The sequence below is a fragment of the Pelmatolapia mariae genome, linkage group LG8 (assembly GCF_036321145.2).
Source record: "Pelmatolapia mariae isolate MD_Pm_ZW linkage group LG8, Pm_UMD_F_2, whole genome shotgun sequence".
NCBI lineage: Eukaryota > Metazoa > Chordata > Actinopteri > Cichliformes > Cichlidae > Pelmatolapia > Pelmatolapia mariae.
In genome coordinates, this window is record NC_086234.1 from 11,436,947 (window position 1) to 11,452,854 (window position 15,908).

A 15,908-nucleotide genomic window follows, 5' to 3' on the forward strand; every position below is an offset into this window, starting at 1 on the left:
CCTATCTAACTTCTGCCTAAGGGTTTGACACAGCCTGTCAACCACTCCTCTCTCCTACTGCTTCATCTACAGCTTCTCTAACGTGCACACACACTGTGCGCCAATAATTGTTAGATACAAGTACACACTGGTAGGATGAAGCAGGGAGAAGCCATAATCAGTATTTTTCTTCATATCTCTGAATCAGTGACAAGTAACAAGTGGCATTTAGTTTTTAGCCTGTTTTAGGTTATTGTTTTTACTTTAGTGCACATTTGCACCTTGACTCTGAGCAAGAATAAAAGCTCATCAGCAACTAAATACATCTGCTGAATCCTAATGTTGCCACCTATGATAGACTATTTGTTAACAACTTTTATTGATAGTTGTGAGATGTTTTCTTCTGCCCTCTAGTGGACATGTAAGAAAATCTAAGCTAAGCTTGAATAGAGTTTGTGTGATTTTTGTGAAGAAAAATAAGCCAAAGTATTTGGAAATGACTTATTACTGGCCTCTTACATAACTTTCAACAGTCCAAAACCCAGACGTGTTCAGTTTACAATGACATTACAAACAATCCAGTCATTTGTTTCACTCGATCGATCAACCACCAATCGTGGAGTGTTTCTGACACACCCTCGCCAGTTTGGTGTTGATGTTTTTGACCACTGCTGCCCAGTCTTTACCAGCTGCCTCTATTAATATTCAACAAGCTGTCACTTACAGATGCGACAGCCAAGCTGGTAAGCCTCACCTTTCCCACCGTCATGTCAGCTGTCTTGAACAGGGAGCCTGATAAGGAGGTAGGAAGCAACGGAGGCGTTTGATGGAGGGCTTCAGATGAGGAGGCGGAGGGAGAGGGGAGGAGGCGGCTGTCTGTATGTCAGGGGAGAAAACATCTCCTCCGCCCTTTGCACCGCGAGAGTGGGGTGGATACGGCCGTTTGCGCCTCCGACCCCAACTCATGGCGCAGATGCCGGCGGTGCCAAAAATAAAGTGCATTAAAACTGGCAGCCAAAGCCTGTTAAGTGATCACCATGACAACAGGCGGAAGGCGCACGGAGACGACATCTCCGCTACAATCCTCCCCCCCTGCCCTAAGAGGCTACACTGCTGGACTGCTCGCTTTCTGTCAGCTGGGCTTTCTCTGCGTCTCTCCTGTCGTTTATGTGCTCCTTCTCCTTTCATCCTCCTTCTCCCCTGATAAGTCTCCTGGGAGCTCTTTAAGCTAACAGGCAGTGTTTAGTCTGTTTTTATGCTTCCTTGTTTTACATTTTAATTTCACTCTTCTCTGAATCGCTCCTCTTTTTCTTCCCCCCTCCTCCCCTCCCACCTGTTGTTTTTCTCACTGTGCATTTCAACTTGTTTGTGCACACACAACTATCTCGATCTTAAATCTCCTTATCTCACCTATATCGGTCCTAATGCTGTGTGCTGTAATCCCAAAGAGCACTGCCCTAATGAGACCTCCTCCACCTTTGCTCTCCTTTCCCTTTCTCCTCCCTGCTCCTTATCGCAACATTGAGCATGGCGTCATTGTAATCTTCAGGATAACTTTGAGAGCTATGCATACACTAGTGCGTGCACAGAGTGAGGTCATGCATGAGCATCCCGATACAGATCTTAGCAGCAAACCTAGATAAGAAACGTGATGTCGTGAAGTCACACGGAAACATCCGCAGGGGATCTTGTTGTCGGGGTGAATATGGTGACCTGTGCAGTGTTGCGATGCTGTTACTTAGCAGGGAGCAGTTTTGTTTCTTCTAAAGTCTCTCCGTCCACAGGCCAGCGTCTGAGGGAAGCATGAATATTGATGCTCCTTACTTGTTAACATTGTATGAAGCAGGGGCTGGTAATTGTCTGTCTTCGAAGCGCGACACGTCCTCTTCAGTGGGATGTGTGAGAAGGTCGACCCGCTGGGGAGTTCGGCTTCTCTTGACTCATTTTACTTCAAGTGAGAAAAGTAGCGAGTAAGGAGAGGAGAAAGAGCCGAGCGGCGACAGAAACCCGAGTTACGACACGCACTTTGTCAAGTGTGCCGAAGTGCAGCTGCGAGTCGCTTCCGAGTTTGTTTCAGGCTTGTAGCGTTTTCTCCAATGCTCTTCATTTCAATGATGCATTGCTCTTATGAGGCATTTCTAAAGGTGTCCTCACAGTGTTTCTCTTTTCTTCTTCTTTTTTTTCACCCCTGTTCCACAGCAGCTGGTTCCACTCACACTAAGGCAAATGCCGTTTTTTAACTGATAAAAGAGAACGACCAAAGTGTGCGTGTCGGTATGCACACAGGGGAATTTGTTCCCCTTCATATGATTGTGTGAACCTCTTTCTGCTTGCATTCGCCTATCTGTGTCAGTGTATGTAAATGTTTCTGTGTGCGATTTGTGTGCGTTTGAGAGCCAGACCCAGAGGATTCCTGCAAGTGAGCCCGTGTTCTAATCCAGTCTTGAGCAGGCGCATTGATTTATTGAGCAACTTTTGTTAGTTCGGAGAAGCTCCGCTTCCTGCTACATCCTAATCAGCACACACAAGTGCACACATGCATACACACAGCAGGTGATTGTTATCCGAGTGTTGATTAACTGAGTGAAGACTGCAATTTAGTGATAGTTACATTTTATATTTTATTTGGATTTCATCTTTCCTGATTTTGAAAACTACTTTCTTAATACTTTTTCTGTTTAAAATAATCTTTCCTCCTTTTCTTGAATGTATCTCTCCAGGTATTCGGCCTCAAATCATGAACGGGCCCATGCATCCCCGCCCGTTGGTGGCCCTGCTGGACGGGCGTGATTGCACCGTGGAGATGCCCATCCTTAAAGACTTAGCAACCGTTGCCTTCTGTGATGCTCAGTCCACGCAGGAGATCCACGAGAAGGTAGGAAGACGCACGCACCGTAGTTCACTTTCAGTGTCTTCCACATCGCAGCTGAACCTTGATGGAGAGACGGAATTTACCCGTCACTCATATCTCCCTCTTTCTTTTTCTATAGCGCTGATATGTGAAGTGCGTTATATTGGCCTCATACACACCTGCCAGTTAAAATATAGTGGCTTCATTATGATTTAATGTCACTTTGTAGCACTGACTGTAACGCCTATATCAGTGCCATTGTTCTAATAGAGAATCTCGTACAGCGGGGATGCGGTGTAATTACATTGGCTTGTAGAGGCTCTTTATTGCTTTTTATGCAGCGCCGTGGCTACAAAACAATATATGGCCACAGAAATGGGTATCACCCAAGTGCTATCTCTTCATCTGCAGACAGAGTGAGGGCTGCTACATCTTCCATCGCGCTGTTTTTATGAAAATGGGACATATTAAAAAAGAAGCATTTGCATAGAGATCAATTCAATCAAAGACCTTGGGCGGTGAGGAGAAGGGGGGAAAGTGGGTAGCTTTTTGTTTGTTTTAACACTGCCTTATCAGGAAAAACATGATTGTAATGTTCACCTCGCAAGCATATTCAGCAGTTCGCAGTAATAACTTGCAGTCTAGATACCCAGAGGGGTGGTATAGATTGAAAATGTCCAATCTCTGCTTCCTGCAGCATGGATACGAAGATGCAGTGTTGATAACTCTGGGAGTTTCAGTTCAATGTTGTCAGGGCGGACAGCAGCTGCCACACTCCCGTACATATACACCAGACAACATAAAAAAAAAAAAATCTTATGGAAAAGATTGGCCGAGGATTGAATATGAAAGTTGCCTAAGGTTATGTGAAGCCTTCTACCTGGTAATCCTCTTTTTTCTCAAGTGATAGGGATACGATAAAGCACACAGGCAAATACCAATCAAGATCAAGTTACAATACCACTTCAGTGAGACCAAATCCTGTATGCAGCACCTGCGCTCCAGCATCATAATCCAAGGTCTCTGATCCCTCGTCTTTGTCACGGTCGTCGCGCCTCATAACCACATGTGGCTTGTAAAAGTTGGATGAGAGCCCATATGGCAGGGAGTCAATATTGGCCTATTACTTTGTGCGCCGCCTGACTGTGATCATCCAAAAGAGGTGTTAAGCTTGGGGCTTGCAGCTAATGACTCTTAATGTAACTAAAAGATGATAGATGGAAAAATGATGATACTGTGTTCAGTTAACAGTTCAATCTCTAAAATGCAGGGGGGGGGAAAAAAGCCATACATTGCGTGTTGTCGTCTCGCGTCATTAGTTAAACTGTGAATAGAAAGTCTTCACAATATCAGCAAATGTTTACTATTTTCCATTTATAAGAAACAATAAATTTTCAAAGCAGTAAATCCTTTAATAAACGCTAAATGGGGTTATATAGATATTTATAGCGCTTTTCTGTTGTTAAAGTACTACACCCATTCACATTCACATATTAAATGCTGTGCTTTATCTGTTACACACACACACAAGGACAAATGGGGGCATTTAGGAGGTTCAGGCTCTTGCACGAAAACAGTTTAACGTGCATACTGGAGGAACCAGGTATCAGACTAGTTTAGTGGACATACTGGTTAACATCTGTTTATTCTTTGGCACTAAGAAATTAACTTTTTTTGCTTTCTTGCTGCTATTTCACTATTTAGGTGGGGGACTGGGGTAAATGTGCAAGAAGCCACGTTGCTTTAGATAAGCACTGAGGCTGTAACCAGGAAAACTAGTAGCCTCCCTCTGACCTAAGCGGCTGGACCTGGCATGTAGTCTTCTATAAAATCAGCACATCTCGTGTGGATGGATTTGTTTTAGAAGTATTGAAAGATTTTGTGCAAAACAAAACTAGTGAATTGACCCTGTTAAGCTAACTAACCAGCTTCTCTTGCATAACGCTGGGTTAAAAAGAACATATGTGCTTTCACCAGTTCTTGAAGTCCATATTCACTGAAATTTTACTGCTGTTTTTAATTCCTCTCCTTCATCATGTTAGTCTCAAGGATGTTTTTTTTTTTTTGTCTGAAACTTCAATCGATGCACTGCTAAAGTGGATTTTGAAGTTACAATGGCCAGCGGGGTCAGAGCTTGTTGTGTTATAACATATTTCACAGTATGTTGTGACGCTGTCCTGCAAAATGCTAAGCCACCTTTGTTGTAAGAAGTTTTAAGTAGTCTGTAGTTTTATGAAGCAACAGTTTGAGCAGCACAACCTCCCTGCGGATCACTCACGGGATGACTTCATAGCCATAAAGTCCCCCTCCTAGAAGCTAGGAGTGTGCACTACAGTGTGCACATCACCAAATCAAAACTCCCTTGAAACAGTCTATCTTTTGCTCAGCCAGGCTAAATGTGAAGCACGGGCTTTGTGCCTTGTCAGAAAAGTCCAGGCATCATAAGAAATGATAGATCCTTAAAGCGATAAGGGTTTGGTTACAGTGGAGAGGGGGATGTAGCTGAGGTCAGAGTTTCCATTAACATCAACTACAATCAGGCTAGAAGATTCCTTCCCCCAGCTCAAAAACAACACAAGACCTTCAGGATCAGCGCAGAGGGAGACAATTATGTATGTGTGCATTTTGGCCGGTCGCGCATGTGCGTGTAAGGAGTGTTTTAACCTTGAACTAATATCTGGAAGGCCTGTCCAGGACACTGCTCTAATAAAAGCAGTATGGAAATTCAGAGCTAATCTACTAATCACAGGAAAGCTAATGCAGCTTGGCTGGAGGTGAATGTAGAGCTGTTATTTAGGCGCTGACAGGGGCCGGGGCTGATACTGAAGGGGAATAGTTTAGATCCACATCACAGGCCAGGTCACCTTGTCCACGTTAAGTGGCAGAGGAGCAGCGTGAGCAGCATTTCACAGTGATTGTCCACCTCCCCGTCCAAGGTGACAGAATTCAGACTTTTTTGGGAAATGTTTCACTTGGTACATCTTAAGATTGTTTTTATTTATTCTTTTTTATTTAACTTGAATGGATTGTCTTTGGGTAGGTAGATTCAACAACGCCACCATGTGGTTGTTTAAAAGCACAGTTAGTTTTGACCTTTACCTGCTTTAAAATAAGTAACAACCACTTTCACTTACACTTAGCTGACATGCATCTTTAAGCTGGAGTTTGTGCAGCCTAAAATTTTACTCAATGCATGAGTACAGCAGGTAAGAACATTTGGAAGAAATAACCACAAGCTACTAGTCTTGATGCATTCTCAATCATCCGAGTAAGTAAATCTCCAAAAGTTGATTCTGTTCATCTGTTCATCTTCTCCCACTGAAAACGCTACATCCAGATGAATAGAATCAACTTTTGGAGACACAAGCTACTAGGGCAAATGCGGGATACGTTCCCTGGAATCGGGAAATTTTGAAGCCTGAAATACAGAGCGGTACAGTCTGGGTGGTAAATTAGTTACTTTCTTTGTAATGGGGCTATTTTAATTCTATTATTCTATTTAATTCATAAGGCTTATCCTGCAACCAGTGACCTCTCTAACCAGTCACTTATCCAGATCTTGTGTCCGTAAACGCTCTTGGTGCAATTGTGAATACCGTGCAGAACTGAGCCCCCGCAAGACAATATAATGACTGTTTCTACTTCCAGTGCAGGTCTGTTAAATGGACAATGTGTCAGTGTTGCTCGCGGCCATGTGATGTCTGTAGTTCCCCCTCGATGTGAAATCTATAATGTTCTCAAATGTCGGAAGTCACGGCAGGCGTGTGATTTTCACAGCATCTCTGAAAGGAATGCGACAGTGCGATTGTCATGAGCTCTTGTATCCCCAAGTGGATTTAATAGCCGTGTTTTGCATGAGTAAACCAGTAAACTGGCAAATGGAAGACACAGATTAAGGAGGGAAAAGCATTTCATTCAGTTGTGTCATGCAAAATTTTATGAATGCATGTGTCTGCAGGTGCTTAATGAGGCAGTGGGCGCCATGATGTACCACACCATCACCCTGACCAGAGAGGACCTGGAAAAGTTCAAAGCTCTACGCATCATCATCCGCATCGGCAGCGGCTACGACAACATTGACATAAAGGCTGCTGGAGAGCTGGGTATGAACTCTTTAAATAGCGGCTACTAAATCATAATCATTTTCTTCTCCACATCTGTGCTCGTGTAACAGCCTCTTTTTCTACATCTGAGCAAAGCTCTAATGTGTTTTGTGCTCCTTTGATACGACTATCCCGTGTCGCATTGATTTCTTGTGAGGGAGTAGGTCTGCTGATTTGCTTGTTTGATCGTTTGTTTGCCTGTTAATGACAAACGATACCTCAGGTGCTTGTAATCAGATTTAGGTGAATCTTGAAGGGACAATTCATCACATCGCAGCATTAAAATTGTACTGACCATCTAAAAGAAAAGCAGCGATGAGATAGACCTAAAGCGGACAACCTCAAACACCACGTTTACCATTTCCTTGTTTTCACTGTATGGATTTTTTCTGAATAGTATCAAAGGCTGAATTAAATAGTCAGATGAAGTGCAGACATCCCGCTGTAAGCCAGAATGTTCAAAGAGACAGAGCAAAAGACACACAGGGAGAGAGAAGAGTTCAGTTTTCTCCCTGAAACACCACCCAGGCTTATATCAGCAGGCTGGTGGCTCAAAAAGCTCTTACAGTTGACAAAGCTGCCATTTCCCTGCCAATATGAGATACTGTGTCTAACTGCCACCCACTCACCGAAGGCGCTCTGCCTTGCAACACAGGAGTCAAAAGCTATCGTGCCTGGAGAAGGCGGCGCTGATATGACGGCTGTTCTCGGGGAGAAGAAAAAAGGGGCCATTGATTGAGCAGGCTCGGTCTATTTTTTGCTGTCTAGAGACGACTGCGCTGTTACTCCGAGATACAGAGTGAGATGAGGACATTAGGAGGAGAATGAGGGCAGGCAGAAGTGCTTAAGTGTTAGAACAGAAAAAAAAAAGTAGTCTGTGTTGTTGGAGGAAACGGCAAGGTAATACCACAAGGTCAGGCCTTTGTATCGGCTGAAAGGAACAAAATTATGAACACTGCACTGGATAAGATCTTGACTTTACATATTTACGTGTGTATCTTCATATTATTATCGACTTTTAGCAGGTGATATTTGGAATACTGATTGCGTTGCCCAAATATAGACCTAATTAAAGATAACCCAAGTTATTAAAGGATCAGTTCACACCAATATTAACTTTTCATGTTTTTCCTCTGGCCTGTAATGCTTTGGAGATTTTCACTGTTGAAATATTTGCCTTTCTCTTGAAAACAGTGACCTAATTGGCAGTCGTAATGCTAAAAATTACATTTGGCTTTTCAAAATATAGACATATGTAGATTTGTTTAAACTTTATTGTGACCAGTTTCGTGCAGGAAGTATCTTTCTCTCTCTTTCTTTTATTAAACTATGGTCGCCAACTGTTTCAAGAAAAGGCCATCCGTCTACCTGTGATGAGAGGCTAATGCTAGTGACAGCTAGACAATGTGTTAACATTATATGTGTTCACTCTTCAGCTGAGCTTTTTCTGTGTGGTGGTTCCTACATAAAACTATAAAGTGTGTGAATGAGGGCTTCAGAAACATTACCGCTAAGTAGTTTTTGGGTTTTTTGTTTGGTTTTTTGTTGTTGACGCTTTGAGCATCACGAGAAAAGTTCCATTAAAATCTAGAGAAGGCAGTTATTTCTACAGAAGATATCACCCCTATATGGATAAATATAATTAAATATACTTTTGGACCAAAAGCTTCCTTTGAAGTTTTTATAATATATGACCTGTGTTATAGTACATAATATCCATTCATGTATCTTCTACTTGTCTAAAGTGAGGTTAGGGGTGGCAGCTGCCTAAGCAGAGTATTCTAGTCGTCCTTATCTCCAGCAACACGTTTCAGTTACTCCTGTGGGATCCTGAGATTCCCAGACTAGGCTAGATGTATAATCTCTAGCAGGTTCTGGATGTCCAAGGTCCTCACTCTATCTCCAAGACTGATCCCAGCCACCCTACAAAAGAAACTACTTTCAGCTGCTTTTATTTGTGACCTTACTCTTTTGGTCATGACCCAGATCTCATGACCATGAGCGAGGGTTGGAATGTAGACTGACTGGTACGTGAAAAACATCAATCCGGCACACCAAATCCGCCGGTCTGTTTCATCCTCGGCTGCAATGCGTGCTGGAGGTCACGCTCCAATGAAGCCGACATATTCTGATGTTCCCAAAACAAACATCATTTTCACACTCCCTTGAGATGCTGACCATGAATATCAGAAATCATAGTGACCCATATTGGTTTTAGCCCTGGACAATAAAATCTCTCTCTGTACTCATATTTCACGTGTCACATACGTCTTTAATGTGCTTTTCAACTCTTCTGCCTTGTCTGTGTTTACTGTTCTATCTTTAGGCATCGCTGTGTGCAACATTCCCTCGGCAGCTGTGGAGGAGACGGCAGACTCGACCTTGTGCCACATCCTCAACCTTTACCGGCGGAACACCTGGCTCTACCAGGCTCTGCGGGAGGGCACGCGAGTCCAGAGTGTGGAGCAAATCCGGGAGGTGGCGTCCGGTGCCGCCCGCATACGTGGCGAAACCCTGGGTCTCATCGGTTTTGGTGAATATTCAGTTATTTGCTTTCCTCTTTTAGCCTTTTTCTGGTTCCTTCTCTAGCTTTTTCCTCTTATTTTCATCATGTTTTTTTTTAATTCACTCCCCCTTCCGTTGCTTCCACTTTTGTGCTTTCATATCCTCTCACCACTCAGTGTGCCTTCTGTTTTCCTGCTCTGATAAGGTTATTTTTCACCCTCTGCCCGTCCCACAGATTATCTCAAGGTTGTCTGTTTCGCCTCCCTGCGGGCTGACTTCCTCTCTCTGCCTCACTGTTCTCATCCCACTGCTCTAATGCTCACCATTATATCTCTATTATTCTCTCTTCTTCTGTTTTCAACTCTTCTTCTCTGTCACCACGGTCCCTCGACATCTTGCCCTGCCATGATCAGGCCTCCTGGCAGACTAGATTCTGCCTCTGTGTGTGTGTGTGTGTTCTGACTTGATTCCCTCTCTGCACCTGTTTTAGTGGTGATTGTGTGTGTTTGTGCGTCACTCTGCCCTGTCACAACATCACCGGGCCGACAGATGCTCTGTCTTCTCACAAGCCTTTCCTGAGTGCCACCTTATCTCTCTGTCCACATACACCTCCCCCCCTCCCACACACACAAACACACAATCTCCTTCCTCCTCTACAGGTCCCAGACAGCTGCCTGGACTAACTGTGCCTGAACAGCGGGTCCTGGCAGGGAAGATTTCTCCCCCTGTCTCTCCCTTCCTCACCCAGTCCTCCCACTTCCAGCCTCCTCTGCTGGTCTTTCTGGCTCAAGCTGTCTCCAAAACAATATCCATTGTCAGTGGGAGGTTGGGGACATCGAAGGCCTCTTGGCATTAGTTTCTAGGACTCTGCATATTCAGCCAGCTGCACAACTCTATCGGCAAATACACAGACTGAAAAAAACCCCTCTAGCTCTGGGGTGACAGTAGACTCGAGGACTTGAAGTACCAAACAACCAACCTTTTGAGCTTCTTCTCAAAAATAAGTTCAAGCCTTTTAGTTGTGAATTATTCTGTTATTTCTCATATGTAACTGTAACCAAGTAGCTGTGGTCTGCTTATCTACCTCCAGTAAAAAAGTGATATCCAGGATAATCCTATCAACTAAATTTGATCTGATCAAACTCATTTTCAACTTTGGAATTTGGGGAATATGTTAGTCTGGGAAGAGACATCTAAGATACCTTTTATCAGCATTTGTATATGAATGAAGGCTTAAATGATCATCAGGGTTGAGTGTGATAAGCTTGAAATGCCATTTTACTAAATGCAAAACAACATTTGTAACACATTATATTCCCCTAAAATGATATTTTTAAATGTTGCATCTTATACTAAAAGTGATTGCAGACAAGTATAATTACTTTCTCTTGAAACGTCTCAAAGCAAATTCAAAACAAAGAAAATTCCACTTGCATATTTAGCATTTCCAGTTGGTCAAATCAAATTAGCCCTGCAAAGACAGTGTTGACACTGCAGCAGATGCAGATGAGGACCACTGTGAAAATGTTGGAATTCATTACCCAAGTCTAATCCTTCCCACATATTTCTGCAACATTAGCCGATTATGTCTCAAGGAAACCTAAAAACTGTATATCCAACCGCCAAAGTTATGCTTCCATGTTTTAAGAGACACAATCGCAAGGTAAATAAGGACTTTTTGACGGCCTCTGGTAATTGCACATTTTTCTATGCTGACTGTACTCACTTAAATTTTTAATTAACAGAATCCCATTACATCCATCTTGAAGTTGCTCACAGTGAAAAATCTAATCACTCAAACCAGTTTATTTGAGTGATTAGGTTCAGTTCGCTCTGACCACTATGATCAGTATCATCTCCACATGAAGCAGGCAGCTGTTTTCAGACGATTGTGCACTACCTGCCTGCGCTGAATGGCACACAGACACAACTGACAAGTATTTGAAAGCTAAAGAGAACAAATAACAGTATTGCACGTTATTGGATTTTGCACTTGTTGCATCTCTTTGCAGTATATGGAAAATATCTCCAGTGATATTGTGATGTCGCCTGGTTCCTTTTGTAAAAACAGTAGAGATAATCTGCCTGCTGTGCACAGGGACTTTTGAAACGATGTTTTTTTAAAAAATGTTGACCTCTTGGCCAATTGCCGCCATGTTTGCCTCTTCACTGTTGGGTGAGACAGGGCTGATTTCAAGAATTGGTGCTTCAGCTTCGTGTTTTACTGCAGAATCTGAAACCTTTGTGAGCAGAAAAATTTGCAATGCAAAGCAAACATCTGCTGCCGAGTCGAGAGTGAAATGACAGAGATCAAAATGTTCAGATCCACCTGAGTGGGTGGCAGACCCCCTGGTTTTCACTGCATGTGGCATTGATAAGTGTGGGACGGGAGGGCGAGGCTTAGAAATAGAGAAGACAGAGAAGCTGACATATTAAAGGAAAAATCCACACAAAAAAATACTAATTCGTTTTTTTCCAGTGCAACAAAGTTAGAGGTATTTTTAGATGCCAAAAACTCATTGTAAATCAAGATTGTGTAGATCTAGTTTCTCTTTAAAACCCAGTTCTTTGCAGACATTTTCCAACAATCAGAGAGGCAGAAGAAATCATTGCAGAAGAAGTGATGATCCAACTTTCCACAGCTGCTCCAAAAGGTTTAGTAAATCACATCGTACTGCAGCTGCAGGATGACCTGGTCTGTTTCAAACTGACTAGAAAATTTAAAAAAAGAAATTGATTCCTTTACTGCTGCTGTCTGCATCGCTTTTTTAGCTTGCACTTACAGCAGCTCACACCCACGCTCTGTGTTGTGTCAAACATGGCCTGTGAAAATTAGGAAAAGTAAAGTTAGCAGAAAGAAATGGACAGATGAATCACTCGAAGAAAAGTAAAGTGCGCAACTGTGATCTTCGCAAAATTAGTAGTTTTATTGTGCGATAGCTGCAGCTATATCTGGGTCTTTAGCATTGCACGTCTCTTATTGGCTGACATTGAAGGAGAAGAAGAGAAGGAGTGATTCTCTTCAGCTGTGGAGTGTAAGAGCAGGATATAAAGCTCGATCACAAAGAGGGGACCTTGAGAGTGTAAAGGACCTTATCGATCCTTTTTACGAGCAACAACATCCACCTCTCCATTACTCTGTCCCTCTCTCTCTTTCAGCTGCTGCTGCAGAGCAGAAACTGGCGTCTCCAGCCAACAGAGTGGAGACTCGCATCCTACACAACAAATGGCTGTGAGAGACAGAGGGAGAGGCTCGAATGCTGCACATTCAGTTTCTGATTCACTGTCTCACAACTTCACCTCACATTGGGCCTCATTCACAAACAGTGTGTTTGCACGAATGTGTGCCTAATCAGCGCAAACAAATGTTTTACTCACAAATCCGGGATCCATCCGTGTTTTCGTGCCTGAATTGGTTGGTGCACGGCAAAGAATGTAGAGCTGCCTCAGACTTTGAAAATATAAACATACATGTTTTAACTAAAACACTTAAAAAACCTTTAATTTATTAAGGCAGTGGCCAAATACATAAAATAAACACAAATCCGTTGCCTTTCATCCTTGCTGGACGTCATCGCCGTCACCTCGCCACTGTTTCAACAATGTCCTACTTACGGATGTTTGTATAATCTCGTCGGTTATTCCTTTTTCCATAAACTTGTATCTTAAGCTTTTTCCTTATATCTAAGTCACAGTCCGTGTGTCAAGGATTCAGCATTTACCGCTTCAGTGATTGCAACCCGAGTCTCTTGGTGTGTCTTTCCAGTTTCCACCTTAGACATTATTTCGGTTTCCTCAGTCCACAACTTTTTTTTGCTTTAGTGACCTTTTTTCTCTTAGAACAGCTTCACAGCTTTCTCTGTGATCCGCCTCTAGGCAAACACGTTTCCTTATATAGAGAAAAATGGGGCCACGGAAGTATGCTGACTGCAAGTAACGTGCGTGCACCTGCTGATTTACAGTGATTCTCTAACGTGCACATGATAGTAAGAGCAAAATTGGCTGCTTTCGCACGATCCACAAACCTGACTTTTGTGTGAGTGCTTATTTTGTGCACAAATTAAAAAGCACACACGGTGAATGAGGCCCTTTGTTTGTTTGTTTTTGTTGTTTTTTTAATTTTTTCATCATAGCTCCTTGTCTTCATCTTAAGCCTTTTTTTCCTTAGTGATATTAAAAGTAGTCTTTTTCACATCTTTAATATAATAAAACCAACATGAAAAGGCTTTGCAACATGAAAGATGTTCAAGTGACATCCTGTTACTATTAGAAGAATGAAAGGTTTATTTTTTGTGAAGGTTTTCTTTAGACATTGGCTGCTTTTTCGCTCATTTTCAGGTCAGAAGTTGTACTTGATTATTTTCTCTTTTTTTATCGTTCAAGCATAAAAAAGCACTCAACTCAGGGGATGAGCCAGTGCTCAATTTAGCAAAGAACTAATTTTAAATTGTATCTTTAGGCAGTTTATCAATAGTATTCTGTCACAATAGTAAAACCTATTCCCCCCTTTTTTGGATTGGCAAGGTGGTTTCTGAAGAGCTATAAGACAAAAACGTATATCTCTGCATTGTTTGCAGTGTGTCTTCAAAGGGTTAGAGTGGTGGATGGCTGTGGCTTAGAAGGTTGAGGGGTTCCCCTACTAATTGGAAGATTGGTGGTTCAATCCCTGGTCCTCCTCTGCATGATGATATCGTGAGTGCAAGATACTAAACCCAATGAGTTCACTGGAGTGTGAATGTTAGACAGAAAACACTGCAGACGCAATTCTACAGTCCAACATCTTCTTGATACATATCTACAAACTAGTAGATGGTGTAGTACGTCTTGATGCATGCTCAATCATCCAAGTAAGTAAATCCCAAAGGGTTGATTCTGTTCATCTAGACGTAGTGTTTTCAGTGGGAGAAACATTTCGTCACTCACCCAAGTGACTTCTTCAGTCTCAGCTGACTGCAGGTTTCCCCAACCTTATAAACAGTACATTGCACAATGACTGAAACTAACATCACTAAATGAACAATGGGCTGGGAGGTCAGTTCCTTGATCGTTAATGTGCAAATTCTCATGACCATTGATCAGCAACTGACCTCCCAGCCCATTGTTCAGTGGTGCTAGTTTCAGTCATTGTGCACTCACCCACTGAAAACGCTACATCCAGATGATGAGAATCAACCTTTTGGGATGGTCTAGTGTGGTCTCAATGGAAGGGGTGGTTGTCAAGAAGACTTAAGCAAGGGAAACAGAAAAGGCTGAGATATGACAAATTACACAAGAACTGGAAACAGGTCTTATGGTATGATGAACCAAGATGAACCAGTGGTGTTGGGGATCTTGTAAAAATTGATGGTATTATGAACACAGAAATGTACCGTCAAATTTTGGCTACTATGCAATACCATCTGGAAGGCATCTGAGCAGTTTAATTTTGTGACATGACAGTGATCCCGAAACACACTGCCAATTCAGTAAAAGCATACCTGGATAGAAAACACACCTCAACATTACTGAAGCAGTGTGGGATTATTTTGACAGCGAACAGAACAAAAGGCAGCCAACATCCAAAGAAGAGCTTTGAATGTCCTTTAAGAAGCCTGGAGAACTATTTCGGAAGACTACTTAAAGCGTTAATAGTTAACAAGACATGTAAATGATCAGTGAACTGGTATTTAACAGTGCAACTTTTGAACTTGCCTGGCTTTTTCTGGAGAAGACACGCTCTGTAAAAGTACGAGAAATCCCTCTGTGTCTTTGTGCACGTTGACAAGCTTTATAAACTCTTTGTCTGTGTCCCCAGGTCGTTCGGGCCAGGCGGTTGCAGTGCGAGCCAAGGTTTTCGGCTTCAACGTCATCTTCTACGACCCCTATCTGCAGGACGGCCTGGAGCGCTCGCTGGGCGTCCAGCGCGTCTACACCCTGCAGGACCTGCTCTACCAGAGCGACTGCGTCTCCCTGCACTGCAACCTGAACGAACACAACCATCACCTCATCAACGACTTCACCATCAAACAGGTGCATTACTCAAAACAAACACAGACACGCGTCGCCCGTACACGTGTCACCCAGACAGAGCTGAACATCCCATTGAACAGCTGTGACCTGATGTGGGCTTAATGCGGTGCTATCTAGCAGGTAGACAAGTCGAGATGCTGGTATATTATTACCCTGTCAGCCTAGTATCTGTCCTAAAGAGCATTATATCTGGCAGAAAGAGAAAGCAGGAAGAAAAAAAAAGGACTGGAAACAGCAGCACCCTTCCTGCCTGTACATTCCCTGCTCTTTATCTTAAGCTCCACCAAAGCTGGACACAAATTCATTCCTTTGCTCTGTCAAATGCAATTAGTGCCAGCCCACGGCTACAGCAAATATATCGACTAGGCTGCACAGCGCTCTCAGCGGGAGGCTGAGAGCGCTGTGAGGGGAAAGTGCTGCTCTCTGAGTCAATAACTGCACTCTGAGGCACTGCCTGGGGT

General features: G+C 43.0%; 1 protein-coding gene across 2 annotated transcripts in view; it reads left to right on the forward strand.

Annotated features, from left to right (window-relative positions):
- Nucleotides 1-15,908, forward strand: part of ctbp2l (C-terminal binding protein 2, like) — a 94,932-nt gene that overhangs the window by 73,778 nt on the left and 5,246 nt on the right. For both annotated transcript variants that reach the window (XM_063482842.2, XM_063482841.2), the window contains 4 exons: nucleotides 2,700-2,854; nucleotides 6,789-6,933; nucleotides 9,260-9,466; nucleotides 15,233-15,447. In XM_063482842.2, coding sequence (XP_063338912.1) covers nucleotides 2,700-2,854; nucleotides 6,789-6,933; nucleotides 9,260-9,466; nucleotides 15,233-15,447 — 722 coding nt within the window. The remainder of the gene's footprint in view (nucleotides 1-2,699; nucleotides 2,855-6,788; nucleotides 6,934-9,259; nucleotides 9,467-15,232; nucleotides 15,448-15,908) is intronic.